This window comes from Cnephaeus nilssonii (genome assembly GCF_951640355.1).
Source record: "Cnephaeus nilssonii genome assembly, chromosome: 13".
NCBI lineage: Eukaryota > Metazoa > Chordata > Mammalia > Chiroptera > Vespertilionidae > Cnephaeus > Cnephaeus nilssonii.
This window is the reverse complement of record NC_137084.1, coordinates 33,795,598-33,818,492: the sequence shown is the minus strand read 5'-3', so window position 1 is coordinate 33,818,492 and position 22,895 is coordinate 33,795,598. Positions and strand designations below refer to the sequence as shown.

Genomic DNA, 22,895 nt, shown 5'->3' with positions numbered 1-22,895 from the left:
GATTCTCATCATTGATGTTATTAGCTCTTTCTCCCTCTTCCTCTGTGAAATAAAAAAAAAAAAAAAAAAATATATATATATATATATATATATATATATATATATATATATAAAAGGATCCAAAAAGTCATCAGTTTCCTCGTGTTTTCTATACCTTTCTGGGCTGGTGATCCCTGCCTGACAGCATTTAGTTGAAAGCTGTTCTATGAACCTGCAAGGTTTTAAAGGTAAGCCAGAAAATGATTTCTGAGAAGCGGGTTTGCTAAGAGATTTAGTCATTTTAAGACATTTCTTGGAAGTTTCTCATTCAGAACTAGAGACTGGAGGCTTATTGACATCCAAGTTCAGGGAAGTTATTACTTCCACGAAAGGCTCTGATTCCAAGTCCTTATGTCACATTTGGTTGGTGTAGACCTGGTGGCCAGGGAGAAGACCTGTCCCTACAATTAGTGACCCTATAGCCATGGTAAGGACTCTTAGAACAGTGACTCTCAAGCTTTTTTAATCCTGACCCTTTAGCTGGGTCATTCTTTAGCTCATTAATTCCCACTTTCTAGTGGAAAAATCCTATCTAATAAAAGAGTATTATGCAAATTAACCATCACTCCACTACACCCATAAGCCACGCCCACAAGCCAATCAGGAGCGAATATGCAAATAAACCCAACCAAGATGGCTACAGCCACAGAGAGCAGGAGGGAGGCTTGGGTTTCCCAGGCAATGGAGGAAGCCAAGCTTTCCGCCTGCCCTTGCCGGCCTAGGCCTCCACTCAAGGCTACAAAGTTTCAATTATAGAAGGTAAACAAATCCAAACAGAAATGGCAGCAGCCACGGAGCTGAAAGAGCGGGAGGCTAGGGTTGCCCCCGACAATGGAGGAAGCCAAGCTTTACGCACACCCTGGCCGGCCCAGGCCTCTGCTTAAGGCTACAAAGTTTCAATTATAGAAGATACATAAATTCCAACAGAAATGGCTGCTGCCACAGAGTGAGCAGAAGGCTTGGCTCCGCTCCAGGCTACAAAGTTTCAATTGTAGAAGATAGATAAACCCCAGATACCAGGGCCTCCGCTTGGGTCGCCAGGGGGCGTGGCCGGCCTGCAAACCACCACAGGCCCCTCGCCCAGGCCGCCCCACGCCCCAAGGGAACCCCCACCCTGATCCGGGACATCCTTCAGGGCAAACTAGCCGGCCCCCACCCGTGCACCAGGCCTCTATCCTATCTAATAAAAGAGTAATATGCAGATTGACCATCACTCCAACACACAAGATGGCTGCCCCCATGTGGTCAAAGATCCTGCTCCCATGTGGACATAAGATGGCCACCACAAGGTGGCCAGCAGGGAAGGGCAGTTGGGTGGGACCCAGGCCTGCAGTGGAGAGCAGTTGGGGGGACCAGGCCTGCAGGGGAGGGCAGTTAGGGGTCACCAGGCCAGCAGAGGAGGGAAGTTGGGGGTTACCGGGCCTGCAGGGAAGAGCAGTTGGGGGGAACCCAGGCCTGCAGGAGAGCAGTTGGGGGACCAGGCCTGCAGGGGAGAGCAGTTGGGGGTGACCAGGCCTGCAGGGGAGAGCAGTTAGGGGTGACCAGGCCTGTAGGGGACGGCAGTTAGGTGCAAACAGGCTGGCAGGAGAGCAGTTAGGCATCAATCAGGCTGGCAGCGGAGTGGTTAGGGGGTGATCAGGCTGGCAGGCAGAAGCGGTTAGGGGCAATCAGGAAGGCAGGCAGGCGAGCAGTTAGGAGCCAGCAGTCCTGGATTGTGAGAGGGATCCCAGATTGGAGAGGGTGCAGGCTGGGCTGAGGGACAACCCCCCCCCCCCCCCGCCCCGTGCACGAATTTCGTGCACTGGGCCTCTAGTAACAACTAATTGTCAAAGTGCAAGCATTTTGGGGAAAGAGGGATTTTCTTTAGCAGTTAGGAATATGGATGGTTGCTCATTGAATCACAAAAAATATACTACTTCTCTTAAAGCCTATACTAGTTAGAAAAACTTAGGCCTAAAATCCTAGTAATACAAATGTAGAATATATTCTGAAGTTTGACTAAAACAACTAAAGCCAAAATGACAATAATGAAGTTCAACTGATGGTAATTTTTAATTGAAAAGTAAGAATAATGATAATCGAAAACCATGATCTGCTAAAGACAACACAACTTCACTGGCAGTGAGTCTCCTTTTAGGAAATTAAAGAATTCAAGGCAGTGCCCTTGGTGGTCTCTCAGATCTTTCTCTTGCTTCAACCGTGTTTGGGTGGAACAGACCCAGGGATGTCCCTTCTTCCAGCTTCTGACCATCCTCCAACCTCTTTTCCAGTCACCACCTTCGGAACCACCTCAGCCATCCTCAGCCTTTGAGACCAGCCAACACCATTTTTTTTTGTTGTTGTTGTTTTTAACCTTAACTCCTTTTACTGAACAACCATGAGCTCCCAGATTCGTCAGAATTATTCCACCGAAGTGGAGGCTGAGGTCAACCGCCTGGCCAACCTGCATCTGCGGGCCTCCTACACTTACCTCTCTCTGGGCTTCTATTTCAACCGTGATGATGTGGCTTTCCAGGGTGTGGGCCACTTCTTCCGAGTGTTGGAGGAGAAGAAGCTCAAGGGTGCTGAGCTTCTTTATAAGATGCAAAACCAGCGAGGTGGCCGCATAGTTCTCCATGATGTGCAGAAGCCTTCCCACGATGAGTGGGACAAAACTCGGGACAAAACTCAGGACGCCATGGAAACTGCCCTGGCCTTGGAGAAGAACCTTAACCAATCCCTTTTGAAGCTGCATGCCCTGGGTTCTGCCCATAAAGACCCTCATCTCTGTTACTTCTTGGAGAAACACTTCCTGGATGAGCAGGTGAAACTCATCAAGAAGATAGGCGACCTGCTGACTAACCTCCGAAGACTGGTCGGCTCCCAGGCTGGGCTGGGTGATCCCCAGTCTGGGCTGGGAGCTCACCAGGTTGTGCTGGGCGATTATCTCTTTGAAAGGCTCACCCTGAAGCATAACAAGGAGCCTTTGGAGCCCAGAGGCCTTTGAGAGGCCCCTCTGCATTCCCCTGGTGTCTGGCTTTTACCTGAGCCTCTCCCCGAAACCACTAGCCATTCTTTTAACCACCCTGAAGCCCTCTCCCATGCATTAGACCAAATGGAAACAATAAAAAGCTTTTGCATCAAAGAAAACAAAAAAAGAAAAATAATTCAATTTTTTGGCCTTGGCCAGGTAGCTCAGCTGGTGAGAGCATCATTCCAATATGTGAACGTTGAGTGTTGGATCCCTGATCAGGGCACATACAAGAAACAACCAGTGAATGCATACATAGATGGAACAATAAATCAATGTTTCTCTCTTTCTCTCCCTTCCTCTCTAAAATCAATCAATAAATAGCCCTTGCCGCTTTGGCTCAGTGGATGGAGTGTTGGCCTGCGGACCAAAGGGCCCCTGGTTCCATGCTGGTCAAGGGCATGTACCTTGGTTGCAGGCTCTTCCCTAGTCTGGGTCCTGGTCGGGTCTCCTGCAGGAGGCAACCAATTGATGTGTTTTTCTCACATTGATGTTTCTATCTTTCCCTCTCTCTTCCACTCTCCCTAAAAATCAATGGAAAAATATCCTCGGGTGAGGATTAAAATCAATCAATAAAAAAATTAAAAATAAAAGAATTCAAGCTTTGAGTGTGCATATGTGGTGTAGGAGCTTTGCAGTATTGCAGCAAACAGTTATTGTATATAAATTAAAATCTTTGGTACATCAGCATGTTCATTTTTGTAACTCTTAATATCTGACTTAAGTCTATTCATAAGGAGCCTTATGGATCAAAGGAAGGTCATGTTTTTTAAATAATTTGTAGTCCCTGGGTAGTCTGACCCATTTTTGGGTCATTACTTTAGAAGATAATCCAATGTATTTTGGAATACTATTTCTGAAATGCATTTCTCTTTTCTGAGTCTGAAAGTATTAGGATAAAAATTTTATTTCTTAGCATGAAAATTCTTTTATTATGGTAAGGAGAGATTATAGCACAATAGTTTGCCTAAAAAAGAATCATGTGACTTATGGAAATTACTTTTGAAAAATTAGTTTCCCCTAACACAGCATTGATTCCGTGTTTTTGCAAGCAAAGGGACAGTTTATTACAAAACTGTGTTAACAAGAGCACAGCCTTTCTTCTGTAGGCTTCAAAGTAGAGAAGTTACCCTACTGGTACAGGCCTTGAGGACTGAGACATACACAAAGGAAAATGGATATTGCTGAAAAATTTGCTTTCTTGTTAGCAGATAATTTTAATGCTATAGAATTGAGATTTCCTCACTGATGGAGTAGAACTTGACTTCTTAAGATGTCTTTGTGTTTGATATTTACATCACTCAGGAATTCTGAGTGTATAATATTTTTCAGAATAATGAGGCCTTAGAGGCATTTTTAACTCTTGTAAAAGTGCCATGCTTAGGGATCAATGTCAGTGTACAAAATACTTGTGTAGTGCCCTAAGAACTAATGAACCTATTGAGATTACTTATTATCAAGAAGTACCTTCGACATTGAGGAAAATAGGATACAGAGAGTTAAGTACTGGTATCAGGGTCTGTCTGTGTAGGCAAACACAGTGGCCATTATATCTACTTCAATGGGTGCTAACAACAGGGTTGGACACTAGCATCTTTTATTGAAAAAGAAATGTTAACCAAGATGCTACAGCTACTCTTTTGTTTGTAAAAAAATGCCTTGTAAGCCTTTTAAAAAGGAACCCACTATTCTTATTAGCAAACTACAGTAAATAGTTTATACATTTTGAGTTTGCATTTTGCCCAAAGGCATTTGCTCCTTACAGTTTACTTTCAGAGGATGTTTCTTTTATGTTGCATCTTAAAACACTAAAGATTCGGGAGTTATTAGAACCAATAAACCAGTTGGGAGTCTATCACAGATCTTAAAAGAAAGTATATACTTACAAGGTGAGACCTCTTCATAGTCTAACTAAAATGAGTTGGTTTTCTTTTGTCTAGAAGTGTGTTAACTCCAAGTGGTAACTTACTGGTTACAAGCTCACAATTACCTGAACATGGGATGATGACAGTTTTTATTAAGAAAATGAGGTTATTTGGGAGCAAAACATTTCCAACTGTGAGACCCATGAGATCATATATATATATTTTAAAGGCACTTGGGGTGACTAAAAAATGTAGTCAGGAACAACTCATTCCCTAGCCACATGAAGTAGGTGTAACATGGATTAAATTGTGGACATTCTCAAGAGTAACAAGCAGTTACTTCACCATGCCCTTAGTGGCAGATTATATTTTCTAAAGATGGTTGTAACAGTATCTCCCATCTCAGGGTGACTTTAACTCTTCTCTTACCCTGAGGTGGGGGTTTATGTCTCCTCTCCTTGAATTTGGATGGTCTTTTGAATCATTTGTAACCAATAGAACAAGGCGGAAGTTATACTGTGGGACTTTCAAAGCAGGGTCAGAAAGTAAAAGATTTGAATAGCTTCTACCTAGCTCACTAGAATTAACATTTAGCAGCTTTATAAGCAGCCTAGCCTGAGATCCTCATAGAGAAACCCAAAAACTACCTCATGTGGAGAGATCATCCAAAGAGGATCTAGGATCAGGAGCTAGAAATTGTTCAGCTAGAACTGCTTAGTCAAGCCCTTCCCAAATTCTAATGCACAGATATTGTGAGGAAGAATAAAATAATGGTTGTTATTTTAAGACACTGTGTTTTAGAGTGATTTTGGTATATAGCAATAGATAATCTGAACACTTCATTTTCTGAATCTGTTACTATATACTGAGATTTGACAATATGCAGATGTGCAGTTAGGAATACACCCCAGTGATTTGTTCTGGGATCTGAACATAACCTTATTTTGATTTCCTACCTTTTTATATAAACTTTTCTCTACCATTCTTTCCTATACCCATTTGGAAAAGCCATTCCATCTTAGGTATTTAGTAAGAGGGCTTTTTGGTAACTGAAACTCTGTCATGTGTATTTACTGTGTCATGAGAGCATATGCATCATCTTTAGAAGACCTTTTGCTCTGTGCCTTACATTTAGTTACTATGATATTTGGCCTTCTGATAGTTCCTTAGGGTTGCTGTAACAAAGTGAGTAGCTAAAAACAACAAATTTATTATTTCACAGTTCTGGAGGCTAGAAGTAAACAATCCATGTTCCTTTTGAAACCTGTAAGGGAATCATTCCTTGCCTCTTACTACCTTTTTTTGTTGGTAAATTTGGCATTCCTTGGCCTGTAGCTGTATAACTCCAATTTCTGCCTCCAACATGTGTTTTTGTTGTCACATGGGATTCTGCCTGTGAATTTCTCTGTCTTCACATGGCCCATTTATAAGGACACCTATTCTAGTGTGACATCATTTACCTTAACTAATTACATCTTCAAAACTCCTATTTCCAAATAAAGTCTCATTCGGAGGTACTAGGGTTTAGGATTTCAATGTATCTTTTTAGGGGAAACACAGTTCAATCCAAAACAGGCCTCAAGGGAGATTGATATAATTATGTTTTAACCATTTACACATTTTTACTCCATATTAGATGTGAATGGGGTTTTTAATTAGTGCCCATGAGGCTCTGTTCTCTTCATGTTAAGTCTCCCTTTGCTGCAGTGTGCATAAATAATACACATAAAATTTGATAGTAATTTTAAACTGTTTAGGTTCATTGACCCCTTTGAGAATCTGATAAAAGCAGTGGATTCTTCCCCTAGAACAGTGATGGCGAACCTATGACATGCGTGTGAGCACTGACACGTGTAGCCATTTCTGATGACACGCGGCCACTGAGGCGGCCGCATGCCGAGGATGAAACATTTGCGAAATAATGTTTTTCCCTCAAAGTGACACACTACCCGAATTATGCTCAGTTTTTTGGCGAAGTTTGACACACCAAGCTCAAAAGGTTGCCCATCACTGCCCTAGAAAAAGGTAGAGAGGTATGTGTGGTGTGCATGCATACTTGTACACACACATATAAATACATGCAAGCACAATAATGTTTTGGATGAAACTTTAACATGTTCCTGGATACACACCCAACTTGTTCATGAACTTCTGGATTAGACAGTTATTAATTTCCATTGATTAGTGATTCCTAATCCCTATTTCCCTTTTAGTGGAAAAATAAACGGGGGGAGGTGGGGAAGGGAGAAAGCATAGGTATATGTATATAGGATGCCTTCATGGTCAATGCAGTTTTTTTGGGAATTTTCATATTTATGTGCTATTTACCATGTATGTATATTTCCACCCATACCTCATGTATAATGTTTGTAAATATAAATTTACAGTTTATAAAATTATAAATAACATCAACATCTATAGAGGAGAATAATCTAGGTTCTTTTAGACTTGTATTCAGTATATAAACAGACCTTTATATCTTGCCAGGGTGTTAAGTTAGCTTTTGACCTCTTTAAATTCTGTGTGTTTTTTATTATTATATCAAGTTTTTTTTTAAATAGTGGTCTAGGGTTTCTGAGTTTGTGACAGGATTATATTCTGTGCTCTTCTTGACTTGTAGCCTTTTTTCCAAAATAATAATGTCCAAGTCTCACCCCTGAACATCTTATCTTAATGGACTTTCTTATGAAACACAGATTTTTTTTATACACCTTGAAAAGGCTATAGGTCATGTCTTCATTTTGCATCTAGTCTGTGGCATATCCATATTTCTGAATCCTGGCATTCAGAAATATTGGTTCATTTTTGAAGCTGTTATATCAAACTAGAGGCCTGGTACAAGAAATTCATGCACAGGGGCGTGAGTTCCCTTCAGCCCAGCCTGCACCCTCTCTAATCCGGGACATACCTCTTATTCCAGGACCACTGGCTCCTAACTGCTCGCCTGCCTGCCTGCCTGCCTGCCTGGTCGCCCCTTACTGTCACCCCCGCCAGCCTGGTTGCCCCCAACTGGCCCCCCCCCCCCCCCCCCCCGCCAGCCTGGTCACCCCACACAGCCCGCTGCTCGGTTGTTTGGTCATCCCTCACTAACCCCCCTGCCGGCCTAGTCGCCCCATGTAGCCTGTTCGGTTGTGATGGTCGCTTAGGCTTTTATATATATATATATAGACAAGTATTTACTGTTCATTTTATAATGATATGCACAGTAACTCTAGTAATACTGAAATCATAGCCAATGAATTTTTAGACTACTGGTTTCCTGTTGATGCTTTTCTCATTTGTAGTTCATTTTCCAAATTTGGAATATTGCAAATCGTTATTTAGAAAAGGGCTGGCAAATTATATCCTGCAAATTGTTTTTCTGTTCTTCTGAATAAAGTTTTATTGAAATACAGCCATGCCCATTTGATTATTTTTGTCCATGGCTGGTTTTGTGCCTCAAATGTCAGAATTGAGTAGTTGTTCTAAGATTGTATGGCCCACAAAGCTGAATATTTACTACCTTGATCCTTCACAAAATTTTTTGCCAACTTTTGGATTAGGAGATTTTGGAATTAATTTCTTTTAACCCTTTGCACTTGCTTGCTTTTTTCTCGATTCCTTTATTCTACTCGGGATTTAATTTTTTAAATACCCCAGATTTTACAAAGCGCGGCAGTAGAATAAAAAACGGGAGTTTCTTTTCATACAAACTTATTTATTTGGATTTTTTTATATTTCAAATTATTGATACATTCAAAGAGTATAAAAAGAGCTGCTACCGATGCTAACTGTGTCGAGTCACACTCGACATCCGAGTGCAAAAGGTTAAGGATATTTGAAGTTTTTTTTTTTTTTTCTCTTTAACTTTTCAGTAATAGAATCCAAGGAATATTAAAATACCATTTAGCTCAACTATCTGCTACTTGAATTTCCTTCACATTTGCCAAGTGGTCCTCCAGCTTAGAGGTGTAGGACAGTGAGACAAAATAGCATTAGAGGTGGCTGTGTTAAACAAGGAAGAATTGCTCCTGATTGGGAATCAATCAGTGACTCCCAATGAAAAGCTAGATGAAATATCTTATTCTTTGTCCATTTGCCCTTCCCATTCTCTCCATTGGTAGGTTTTAACTTTGTGTACATGGTGAAGACACAGAGAAACCTGTCTTTAAAAAAAAAAAAAAAAAAAAAAAAAATATATATATATATATATATATATATATATATATATATATATGTGTGTGTGTTTTTATTGATTTTAGAGAGAGATGAAGGGAGAGGGAGAGAGAGAAAAACATCAATGCATCCCAAATGGGGACTGAACTGAAACCTGGGCATGGGCCCTGATTGGGAATTGGTGCACACACAACCAACTGTACCACACCAGCCAGGGCAGGAACCTGTTTTTCATAGGAAGACAATGAAATGGACCAGTAGCTGTAGGTTGTGGAAATTTTGTAGCAGCTAAAACAAGGACCCAAGAGTCCTTACAAATGCCATTTGTCAGGTTTTACTGTTTGTATTCAATGTATATTGGTACAGAAAGAAACATAAGGTAGAGCAAGTCTAGATTTCACTACAAAATTGTATTTGGTAGTTGTATGTACTTGACTGCTTAGTGAACATGTTGAACATAGGGATCTCTAAGGAGGGGCATCTGATCTCAAGATCAATGTTATCTTGAGGGGGGATGAATTTTTCACATTCCATTTAGAAAATCAACCTGTTAGAATCCTGTTCATCAACAGTTTAATAGGTAATCATTTGGTTTTTAATTTAGTAGATTTTCCATCTAATAAATGGAATGAAAATTTAAGTAATAAAGATTAGCAGAAGATAATACCTTTTTTCTTAACACAATGCTAGTATTTTATTTTCACTTTTATTTATTTTAAAAAAAATTTTCCAGGCCTTCTTTTTATTTATTTACTAGAGGCATGGTGCATGAAATTCATGCATGGGGGGGGGTTGTTCCTCAGCCCAGCCTGTACCCTCTCCAATCTGGGACCCCTCGGGGTATGTCCAACTGCTGGTTTAGGGCTGATCCCTGTCAGTTGGAGATCCCTCTCACAATCCAGGACTGCTGGTTCCCAACCACTTGCCTGCCTGATTGCCCCTAACCACTGCCCTGCCAGCCTGATTGATGCCTAACTGCTCCCCTGCCCTCCCAGTCGCCCCCAACTGCCCTCCCCTGCTGGCCTGGTCACCCCCAACTGCCCTCCCCTGCCAGCCCGGTTGCCCTGAACTTCCCTCCCCTGGTGGCCCAGTCTCCCCCAACTGCCCTCCCCTGCAGGCCTGGTCCCCCCCAACTGCCCTCCCCTGCAGGCCTGGTTCCCCCCAACTGCCCTCTCCTGCCAGCCTGGTCGCCCTTAACTACCCTCCCCTGCTGGCCTGGTTGCCCTTAACTGCCCTCCCCTGCTGGCCATCTTGTGGCAACCATCTTTGACCACTTGGGGGCGGCCATCTTGTGTGAGGGCATGATGGTCAATTTGCATATCACATCTTTATTATATAGAGAATTTTTTACATATATTTTTATTGATTTCAGAGTGGAAGGGAGAGGGAGAGAGAGAGAGAGAAACATCAATGATGAAAATCATTGATTGGCTGCCTCCTGCATGTACTGTACTGGGGATGGAGCCCACAACCCGGGCATGTGCTCTTGACTGGAATCGAACCCGGGAGACTTTAGTCCACAGGCCGACGCTCTAGCCTCTGAGTCAAACCAGCTAGGACTTGTTTTCACTTTTAAAATGGTTTGTCAATTTTTTTTCCAATAACAGATGAAAATGAGTTTGTAAATTATTAGAAGACAAAAGATAGTAGAGACTAACTCATTGAGGGGAACCTTTGCTCTTTTAAATATATTTTTTGTAGCCTCTGATTTTTCTACTTTTTACAAAAATAGTGGTTTTTAAAAATGTATACTACATGCACATAGTACATAATTTAAAAATGTACAAAAGGATATTTAATGAAGAGAAACTGCCTCTTATCTCTGTACCCCAGTCTGCCATTTCTCCATTTATTTTTGTTTGCCAAAAATAATCTATGTATTTATTTCTTTTTCTTTTCATAAAAGGTGGTATTATCAGACATTATTACATTTTGGCTTTAAAATTTATTCTGTAACAATTTGTTCTTTTTTTTAGAAGCAGAGTATATATACCTTTATAGGAATACTAGAGGCCCAGTGCATGAAATTAGTGCACGGGGCAGGGGGTCCCCTCAGCCCAGCCTGCACCTTCTCCAATCTGGGACCCCTCAGGGGATGTCCACTGCCAGCCTGGTCACCCTTAACTGCCCCCCTGCTGGCTTGGTCGCCCCACACAGTCTGATGTTTGGTTGTTTGGTTGCCCCTCACTGCCCCCACTGCTGGCCTGGTTGCCCCATGCAGCCTGCTGCTCAGTCGTTTCGTCATCCCTCACCCCCCTGCCAGCCTGGTCGCCCCACGCAGCTTGTTTGGTTGTTCATTCGGTTGTTTTGGTTGCAACGGTTGCTTAGGCTTTTATATATATAGGTGCCGGTTTGTTTGCTCAATCTCCTATTTGTGGACATTTAGGCTTTCAGTCTTTTGCTATTAATGTTGTATTGAACACATCATTTTGCACATATGAAAGATTAGCTTCAGGATAAATTTTTAGAAATAGAATTGCAGGGTGAAAACAATAACAACAACTAAGAATGGCAAGGTCAAAGGTAGTGGGCATTTAAAATTTGGTAGGTGTTGCCAGATCTACCCCCCCCCCCCCCGCCCCCCCGACACACACCTCCGTCTTACCCACCCTACCCCATCCCCATAGAGGCTGTGCTAATTTATAGCCCTACCAGCAATATAGATCTCTATTTCCTATGTAAATTTATTATTTTTTGGTCTTTGTAAGTCTCATTAAGTGAAAAAATGAATCTTGTCCTTTTAATTTGCATTTTTCTGAATGAGTCAGGTTGAGTTCTTTACCAACGATTAAGAGCCATTTGCATATTTTTTTCTGTTTACTTTCTGTTTATCTTTTGCCAACTTAATTGATTGTTGATCTTTTTTTATTAGATTACAAATGCTCTTTATATGTTAACAGAATTGGCCCTTTCTCTTTGATAAGATATACTTCCTTTTCTGGCCAGTTGTAGCATTTTGGAATATTTGCATTTTATGTTAGAGACCATAGGTATGTAATGTAAAGGTGTGTGTATTTGTGTGTGTGTGTGTGTGTACATGAAAAGTGGGGGAATATTCCTGGTATTTTTGTTGTTGTTTCTTTTAATTTGTTAAGTAAAGCAGATTATTAAATAGTCTTGGTACTCAGGAAGCTGGGCCTCTGTAAGCTAGCTAATAGTTGACAGTGGTCTAATCCTCACCCGAAGACATGCATAGAGGAAGTGGGGGAGAGAGAGACAGACAGACACACACACACACACACACACACACACACACACACACACACACTGAGACATCCATCAGTTGCCCTCCACATGCTCCCCGACCGGGGATAGAAGTGGCAACTTTTTGGTGCACAGGACAATGTTCAAACTGAGCCACTCTGGCTGAGCTGTCTAGTAGAATCTTATTAGTGTGTGATCTATTGAACTAGCATCTGTGTTTTTAATTTGTATGAACATTAAAGTTAGGGAAGTGCTAGTGGAGGGATTCACCTGGCCTAAAAGGCTGTAACCTCCCAAAGAGGGTATTTGTGCAGGGATTAGGGTCTCATGAACTTGGTTCTAAATTAGACTGTTAAACATATTTGAGGTGTGGATTTTTGTGTCTGGAGGAGCTGGAGGCAGGGTGTTTATGGATATGGCTTTATCACTAGAATGTTTCATTTCCATAGGGTTCCTGAGGGTCCAGAATTTATTAGGCTTTAAACAGAATTTCTAAGTAGAGGCTTTAGGTTTAGGGACAGGTTCTGGGGAGAGAAAACTGATGAGAGCTAGACAGATTGTGAGAAGTTCAGCCAGGAGGAATAGCGTTCAAATCCATGTTTAAGACTCAGTGGGGAAACAGAATATTAACCCAGGAACTGGGACAGAAACTCAGGATCTTGGTCTAGGCCAGGGGTCCACAAACTTTTTCTGTAAAGGACAAGACAGTAAATACTTTAGACTTTGTGGGCTATAAAGTCTTTGTTGTGACTACTCAACTCTGCTGTTGGTAGTATAAAAGTAAAAACGGTTCCTAGACCCAATTCCAAAGTATATGTGGAGGCTCCAAGAAGCAATACTCAGTAGCAGGGTGTTCAAGAAGTCAACTCAATTCTGACACTATCTATCTGGAAATAGCATCAAATTCCCCAGATGCCCATCACAAGCTCAGGTTGTTACCTTACTTCTGATTTACTGGCTATACACATTTGATGTTCCAATGACCCTTTCAGCTTAAGATGCAAATTGAAAGTCCAGATTGTTACCTGTTCTTGTGACTGAATGGCTATAAATCAGAGGTTCCTACAACCCCCTCCTTGGGTTCAATTAATTTGCTAGAAGGCTCACAGAACTCAAGAAAATCCATTTACTCACTAGTTTACCGATTTATTCCAAAGGATATTCAAGGATACAAATTGACCGCCAGATGAAGAGATGCATAGGGTGTGGCCCTGAACAAAGGAGTTTCTGACTTTGTGTAGCTTGGGGCACAGTATAATGGCACATGGAATAGTTCTAGCTCTCCAGTGTGGAAGCTCTCCTAAAGGGGGTGATGAGCTGTCCTTTTGTTTTTTATGACATAATCATGATTGACTAAGTCATTGGCTAACCTCCAGCCTCTCTTCCTTCCTGGGATTTTAGGGGGTGGGGCTAAAAATTCCAATCCTCTGACCACTTGGTTGGTTCCTATTGCAACCAGCCTCCACCCTTGGGTGGGGTCCAAATGTCACCTCATTAACATACAGGAGATACCTGTTTTGTTTGCTTTCCTGACTTAGGAAATTCCAAGGATTTTAGAGGCTGTGAGCCAGGAATGGGGTGAATACCAAATATATATTTTTTATTATAAATTACAATATCACAGAAAACAACTGTGGATAATCCCAAGGTTTTGTGTATCTGTGTAGCAAAGAGCATCTTAAGAAACTTTCTTTGAAGTCTAATGCAGGGAAGTTTGCAAGTACATACAGCTTAACCAGTGAATAATCATAAAGTGAACTCATTCATGTAATCAGAGACAGGTCAAGAAGTAGAAAATATTAGAGCCCCAGAAGACCCACTAATGTTCCATCCTCCTCCCCAGAGGTAACCACTATTGTAACATCTGACACCTAGATTAATTTGCTTTTCTTTGAAGTTTATGTAAGTGGAATCGCACTAGATGTATCTTTTTGCATCTGGGTTCTTTAGTTAAAATTTGAGAACTCATTTCTTCATTGCCATGTAGAATTTTCTGTAAAATATGCCATTATTTATCCATTTACCTTTGATGGATACTTGAAAATTTTCCACTTTTAGGGTGTTACAAACAGTACCTCTATGAATCTTCTTGTTCTTCACATCTTTTGGTGTTCCTTAGTAAATACTGCCTACCAGTTTTTCAAAGTGACTGTACCCATTTTCACTGTACTAGTAATATTAGGAGAGCTCCAGATTTATACCATCATTTACAAGTTTGAGACCCCTATGGTAGAGGGATTACCTATTGTTCTTAATAAAGCTATGTTGGGACTATAGCATGACTTCCTACCTTAGGAGACATTTGAAGACTTGTTAACTCTTCTTTCAGCTAGTTATTAAGTATCGCTTATCAGTTGTTGTGTCAACCCTCAGAAGTTTGGTTTAAGCCTGCTTCTACTAAAGTCATTAATTTCTTTACAAAAATTAAAAATGGGTAACCCTATCTGATTTGGCTCAGTGGATAGAGCATCGGCCTGTGTACTGAAGGGTCCCAGGTTTCGATTCCGGTCAAGGACATATGCCTGGGTTGGGGGCTTGATTCCCAATAGGGGTGTGCAGGAAGAAGCCAGTCAGTCATTCTCATCATTGATGTTTCTATCTCTCCCTCTCCCCTCCTCTCTGAAATCAATAAAAATATATAAAAAGATATATAAATAAATTAAAAATGGGTAAATGTGCATGTGAGTATACTAATATGTATCCAGAGATAAAATAGCTATTAGGCCCTGGCCAGTTTGGCTCGGTGGATAGAGCGTCGGCCCTCGGACTGAGGGGTCCCAGGTTCCATTCCTGTCAAGGGCATGTACCTTGGTTGCAGGCACATCCCCAGTAGGGGGTGTGTAGGAGGCAGCTGATCGATGTTTCTCTCTCATCGATGTTTCTAACTATCTCTCTCCCTTCCTCTCTGTAAAAAAATCAATAAAATACATTAAAAAAAAAGTAGCTATGCTATTGTAGCCTACTTTTATAAAATAGCTATTAGTCTATTTCTTTCCTGGTCTAAAAATTATACTCATAAGTGATTATAGAAAAAAGGACCATTAAAGATTTTCAGACTGAAATATTACAGATTAGACTGACTACTTAGGGATCAGACTGAGAATCAGTGTCAAAGATGTTGAGGGAAGAGGAATAAGGGAATGTAATTATGTGCCCAGTGTTTTATGTGTTGTTAAATTTAGTCCTCATGCAAATGCTATAAGGTGAGGGGGGCAGGTGGGTGTGCGACTATATTTTAGAGAGGAGGAAACTAAAGAACCAAACAAGATAAATGTCTGTTGTGAACAGTGCTGTTACAAACATTCACATACGTGTACTTTTTTGAGTATCAGTTTGCAGTTCTTTTGCAAACCTAGGAGTAAAATTGCAGGGTAATATAATTGTGTTTAATTTTTTGAGAAAGCGCCAAACTCCCACAGCAGCTAAACCATTTTACATTCCTACCAACAATGTTCATGGGTTCCAGTTTTTCTACATCCTCATCAATACTTGCTATTTTCTATGATTTTTTGTGTGTGTTTTGAATGGTATTATTGACAGTATAGTTGTGTGTATTTTTTTTACTTTGTTTTCTGTGTGTTGCTGGTATACAGAAATATATTTTTTTCTATGTAAACCTTGTATCTAGTGACCTTAAATTCACTTAATAATTCTAATAGTTTGTGTATATTTATTGGACTTTTTTTTATACAACTGAATTTCTGATTTCCAAGTGCTGTATTTAGTGGTTTGTTATTTTATGGATCCAATGTTGTTGTGAATGGCTTAGAGGATATTTATTAGAATTTAAACTCTCTTTAAAATTTTCATTACCTTAGTTTCCTTTGTGGTTGATTCTATTGCTTTTCATTTTGGTCCATCTTATTTTGTAAGTACTTCATAGATAACTGTGATCTTTGGTTATCTGTTCATATTTACAAAGGTTGCTTTTGGTGGCTGACATTGGCTTCTTCTCAGTGTTTTGAGATCTGTTTTTCCAAAAGAACTTTTCTCCAAATGGAATTACTGATTGAGAGCTTTGCATGAGTTTGTTTTAAGGGCTAGTAGCAGCCAGTTAGGCTGGGGACCTGAAACTTATTCTGGGGCTCCAGTGCTATGAAGACTTTTTTCCTTTGGTTGTATTTGTTTCCTTTTCTGATCCCCCACCTTCCATTTGTGGAAGTTTGGAACAACCTCAAGCTCAGCCCTACTTCTCTTTTATCCTTAGCACCCCCATGCTGGATCCTCTTCTCAGATCTGGATACTTAAGCCTGAGGAACCAAAGTTTATACAGGAAGTAAGACTGTCATGAGTGGCTTTGCTGTTTTGTTAGCAGCTTTTAATACATTGATTTCCCTTAACTCAGCTTCTTTTCCTTAGTTTGGTGTTTTCTGTTCAGGGGGTTGGGACAGCTCTTGCTTCCTTATAGTCCTTGCATATGCTTGTTTTGGTCAGTTTGTTATTTCTTCTGCTACAGCTTTAGCCAATTAGTCTCATGTTTCTTTTAGAAATTCTTCCCCACCTTTTTTACCCTTTCATTCCCTTTTTTTTCCGTTCCTTCCCCTTCCCCTCCCTTTCCCTTTCCTTCTTCTCTTCCTTCCTTCCTGCTTGTTGATGGGTCTATTTCTTATTTTCAGATTATCATGAATTTTCTTACAGTTATGAAAAGTTTGGACATAAAACACATGTATCTACTCGACAGCTTAAATAAAAAATAAGTACAATTGAAGCTCTCTATTCTTTTCTCTGATTTTATTACACTCCCTCTCATGCATCTATTAATATTGTATGTATTTCTAAACAATAAAGAGCATTGTTTTAAATGTGTTTGAGCTTTGCATAGTGACATACTGCTTGAATCCTTCTGCATCTTGTTTTTCTCCATTTCTGTGGTTCTTTTCTTTGTTCATTCTCTTAGCATACTATCTTTTCTGCTGTTTCAGTAGAATTTGGATAAAGATGATAAGTCAGCTCATATATTTCTAGTATGGCTTTTTTCAAAGGGAGATTGAAGCACCTTTTGGATATATTGTCACTATAGAAATGTAGGAAAAAAGACTTGGTGTTACCTCTTCTTGTTTCAACTGGTGATGATAGGTGAATATGACACCTGGCGATGTTATACAAGCTGGGCAATTGAGTCTTGCTGCTGACCTCTATTTGGTGTTATAAATCCTTTTGGAGACAGAGAGACACCATTCATTCGTGTTTGGGTTTAAGTGAGGTTTAAATGAAGATTTGAGTTCTTATTGCTGGAAGAACTTTTTATAAGCCATTTAGTACAAATTGTGAAACCCAGGCCCAGAGGAGAGTGACTTGTCTGAGGTGATCCAGGGGGAGAACACAGGGATTAGAAGCCATAGTTGTGGTTCCTTATTTTCCACCTTACTGCAATGAACCAGAGGTTAAAGTCTCCTTTTGTTAACACTCAACTTTGATTTTTGCCTGTCCTTTAAAATATTTATTTGAATGCCAAGCGACTTTAGTACATAAGAATGAACATAAATCTTTGATGCTTACTTGTGTTTTCCTTAGGATCAGAATGGTTTCAATCCCAGAATATTATGAAGGCAAGAATGTTCTCCTCACTGGAGCTACCGGTTTCCTAGGGAAGGTACTTCTGGAAAAGTTGCTGAGGTCTTGTCCGAAGGTGAATTTAGTATATGTTTTGGTGAGGCAGAAAGCTGGACAGACACCCCAAGAGCGAGTAGAAGAAGTCATCAGTGGCAAGGTAAGTGGAAAATAATCATTTGGAGGAGAGGAAAAAGTATCATGTTGTGTGTATATTTCTTCAGTATCCTGAAATAAATTAATAAAAAATACCCTAAGAATGGCAGCAAACTGGGTATGACTTGTGATCAATAGAAGAAAAAATCTTTTCTCTGTGATGGGCAGAATTATATAACAAGTCTAAATTACTCTTATGGTAGATATTTAATGTGTTTTTAGAAAATTTGAGTCTGATTATTTGTGATTTAAGTAGACTTCAGAATATAATAATAATTAAGAGGTCATTTCTAATGATCTATGCTGTGAAACACTGTGCTTTGATAACACTTAAAAATTTGTAAGCACTAATTGCTACCTACAACAGTATTAAATGGTAGCAAAGTCACATACTTCTCTTTGACAAATAAGAACATGATGACAGAAGGGTCAAATAGAATACAAGAATATGTCATACATTTTGAAACTTTAGAAAAATACAGGGGTGGGCAAAGGTAGGTTTACAGTTGTGAGTATGCGAAACACGAGTTTATTCCTGTATTATATTATTTATTAATTACTGTATTATTATGCAAATAATTGTAACCCTACTTTTGCCTACCTCTGTATTGCTAAGAAAAAATGGAAATGAGCTGGAGTAAAATTATTTCACAGTCATAAGCTTTTGAATTCTCTAAAAATGAATGAATTTATCTGACATTCATTCATAGTAAGTTTAGTGTAGTTATCTATGTAGTTTTTAAATTATTGTGTAGGTATATGATATCTTTTAACCTCAGTGACTTATGGTTCAAAAACAAAACCTCTGAATCACTCTTGAGTTAAAGATTGTTGAAAAGTGTCAAAAGATATAATGATTAATTATAAATTTACCACTCTCTAGGGTTAATCAATAAATAATTTATTAGACATGATTTATTTTCCAGTGTGTTTTCATCTTTTACTAGAAATCCATAAAGTAGTTAATAGTTTGTTGAGTACTTACTGTATGCCAGGAACTGTGTGCAAATCACGTCATATCTATTTAATTATCACAATAACTCCTTAAGGTAAGTCTGGTGTTATTCCCATTTATAAGGTCATATAGTTAGGAAGTGTTTGAGCCAATATCTAATTCTGGCATTTGACCTAGAGCTTATGCTCAGGTCAGATGTTGCTAGATCCCATTTTACAAGTATAGACAATGAGTCTCAGAGGTTATAATTTTATCTGAGGTTATGGAGCTGATGGTGGAGATAACACAGATGACTTGATAACAAGTCCCTATTATTTTTTCATTTTATAACATTACTTCCCCAAAAGATAAGAAAGTAAGGGAAAGGTGATGGGAGGGCTTTGTGGTACAATGGGAGTTCATAGCTTACTTACTAGTTGCAAGAGTTGTACCTGGTACACTGAGTGAAAGTAGCTTAATCTCCTGAAGCAAATGGCAATTCGTGCCCAAGTTGACAAAAATTAGAAGAGAACATGACAAAGAGCAAAAAGAAGAGCAGAGAAAAACAGAGGTAACACACAGCAGGAAGAGTCAGGTTATGGGTTAGGGCAATAATGGGAAGCATATCTCCTGGAAGTGATAAAATATGATAACAGAAGAACAATTATGAGGAAAAAAAAAAAAGAAAAAAACCTGTATAGAAGTTTAGGGGTGTTAAAATATAACTTCTTAATTGTCTTAACATCACAGCATTATAATAAAATACAGTAACCAATATTAACATGGTGACTTAGGATGAATTAAAAGACTAAATTATATTTAGAATGTTTTCTTTACTGAGATATTTATTGTTTGGGAATGATTTCCATTCAAATATAATTTTGGTTCAGAAAGGTGAACTTCACTTATGTGTGGAACATCCACATTTTCCTTGTTTATATTTCCCCCCTTATAAAAGGTAATCTTATACCCACACAGTTTTAACAGTGAGGTATAAATTAATAGTTTCTCCTTTTAAAATAAATTATTTGATACTATTAATATGGGGTTAAAGAATAAAAATATACTTACTTTTGTCTCCACTTTTCACTTTATTAATTCAATTTTTCCCCACATGAACACTTTAAGTAATTCTTACTTCTACTGGAAAAACTAATTTTCTCTGAATTACTGTTTTTAAAATAGATCTACTCTTTTGAGAGTTACTCAGTGATAGTATAATTCATATAGCTAATTACACTTTTGTAACGTTCTTCCCATTGCCTCAAATTCTGAAGTACTTGTGTTCTTTCCTCCTACCACAAAGATACATGGAGTCCTGCGTACAGTAACAGAGATATAGCAGCGAAATCCCAGCATTTGGGAAATTTACATTCTAGTTAGGGAGACAAGCTAATAAATACTTAACATGTTGAATAGCGATACATGCTGTGCAGAAAAGTAAAGCAGATAAAGGAGATTGAAAGTGATGGAGGTGCTACTTTAGATCCAATGGTCAGAAGAGTTCTCTGAGGTGACATTTGAGCAGAGACCTGAATGAAGTGAGGAAGAATCCCTGTGGGAATGTAGAGGAAGAGTGTTCCAGGCAGAGGAAATGGCAAGGGCAAAGGCTCTGAGATGGGAACTGCTTGATAGGTAGAAAGAGCATCAGGACAAGCTATGATTTTTATTACACTGGGAGCTATATAAAACATGTGAAGTAAATATTAAGTGCCAGGGTATTCTCTGCCAACATTCCTCTCTCCCGCTGGGCTTTCTGCCTCCTAAAATACAATAAAATTGTTAGTTTATTATTATTTAAAATTTTTGTTTGTTTGACTTGAGGAAGAGGACTTCAGACAAATATTTATATTTAAACATGAGATAAGTGTAGCTGGTATAAACTCAAAGAATTACCACATGAGGTTTCTAGGTACTTGTTTTTAAAAGTAAAATGGGAGTTAATATTTCAATATTAACCAACATAAACAAAATAACTGTGATTGAAGAATTTGCCATCTTAAAGTATGGGAGGTACAAAGTTCATTTTCAGTTTTTCCCCCAAGAAGTGAGATGGACTGAGTTCTAACTCTTGAGAAAATTTTTTGAATTGATAGATTGATTTCAGTGTAATGCAGATTGATATTACCTTGTGGCTATACTTTTCCATATCTGCCAAATAGGTTAAAAGATTCTGTTTATTAAAGGCAGTGTAACTCTCGAACTTTATGTTTCGGGATCCCTTACCCTCTTAAAATTATTGGGTACTTAAAAGAGGTTTTATTTTGTGAGGCTTTGCTTCATTATCTTACTGATATTTACCATAGTAGAAATTAAAACAAACTTTGAAGAATATACAAGCAAAAAATAAAGAATATACAAGCACACAAAAAAGAATATCATTAGCCATCAGAATAGTGATGTCATCACACATGTAGCTTTTGGAAAATTCCTCTACACTTGTGAGAGAATGAAAGTGAAAAATGCAAATAATGTCTTAGTGATAGTATGAAAATAATTTTGACCTTGTGAACTACCTAAAATATAGTCCTGGGCACTCCTAGGATCCTTAGACAACACTTGAGAACTGCTGCTGAGTAAGAGTGTACAGTGTTGCTTAGATCATTTGGGAACAGCCTGCTGGTACCTTCTTATGAATATACCTGATAGGGGCAAATGTTCATACTTTAAGGAAAGAGTTGACTTTAACAGACATCTAAAATTAATTTGAATCTAAGCTTGGAGGAAAGATTCAGAGAATGAAGCTGGGGTTAGAATAGTATGAGCTCAAATTTGGTGCACATAAGGAATCTGACTCTGTAGGCATATCCCCCAAAGGAATGTCGATTATTCATGTTTTTATTTTTCAGAAAATATTTATTGTGTTTACTTAGTGCTAAATATTTGATTTAATGCAGGGGCTTGTATCCAGGAATAAATAAGATAGAGTCCTTGTCTTAATGGAGCCTACAGTCCAGAGAGTTTTTAAGAGGGAAGAGGAAAGGAAGAGAGTGTAGAGGTGTCAAGAAAGATAAGATAGGAGCAGTTATTGAAGCTGATGTCTTGGTTAAAATTGAGGGCCTGAGTATAATGTGAAAGATTTGGGCCACCCCTGTGGGGTCTCCAGGGCAGTGCTTCTAAATCTTTTCCTCCATGGTGAATCTATTGTAAAAAAAATTAATATCTTCCACTTACTATAATGTCTGAAATTTCATTGAATTTTTTTTGGTTTAGTCTAAACATCTGGCCATTATTTTCAATAAAAAAAATGCATTTCCCCTCAATATTTGTCCAAATATTTTACTAGACTACTCCATACATTATATCCTTTTTCTTATGCATTTAACTCCTGTCTAGCATATCCTGCCACAATCTTAGGGCCACTCATTCTCCATTATGTATAGCATCAATAAAATGATTCCTTTTTATGAAAAGTAGCAATGAATAGACACTTAAAGTTAGTAAGAAACTTAAAGGTAAGCCTACAATGATTTTGAAACAGGAATAAAGAGCATAGGCAAAAAGCATACAGCAATGAATAGTGGGACATTCATTGTCTTATGGTAGTTTCTCAATTTCAGCACTATTAACATTTTGGGCCAGATCATTCTTTGTTATGGGAAGCTGTCCTGTGCATTGTAGGGTCACAGCAGCATTCCTAGCCTCTACTCACTATATGCCAGCTGCTTCTTTCCCTCACCCTCTCAGTTGTGACAACCAAAAAGTCTCCAGACATCACCAAATAAATCTTCCCTGGAGGCAAAATGGTACCAACTTGAGAACCACTGATTATAGGAATGCCTCTGGGAAAAGAAACTCCACTGGATTGTGAGGATTAAATTAAAGTAGTTGACCAAGAAATAAATTCTGTAAGAGTTAGTATATTAAAGAGGGCATTAGTGAATGGAATAAAGTAGGAACTAATTGGAGTGCCATTGGGGGAAAATGGTATTGAATAGAGATGGTGACTAGAGAAGAGAAAAGTATTAAGTTTGTGATGTAA

General features: G+C 39.1%; 1 protein-coding gene across 3 annotated transcripts in view; it reads left to right on the top strand.

The window, feature by feature from the left end:
• FAR1 (fatty acyl-CoA reductase 1) overlaps positions 1 to 22,895 on the top strand; it is a 69,007-nt gene that overhangs the window by 11,792 nt on the left and 34,320 nt on the right. For 2 of the 3 annotated variants that reach the window (XM_079789124.1, XM_079789125.1), the window contains exon 2: positions 17,788 to 17,983. In XM_079789124.1, the coding sequence (XP_079645250.1) occupies positions 17,795 to 17,983 (189 nt within the window). In that variant the 5' untranslated portion in view covers positions 17,788 to 17,794. Of the gene's footprint in view, positions 1 to 2,724; positions 2,843 to 17,787; positions 17,984 to 22,895 lie in introns of those variants that run through there. The other variant, XM_079789123.1, reaches the window with a different exon arrangement.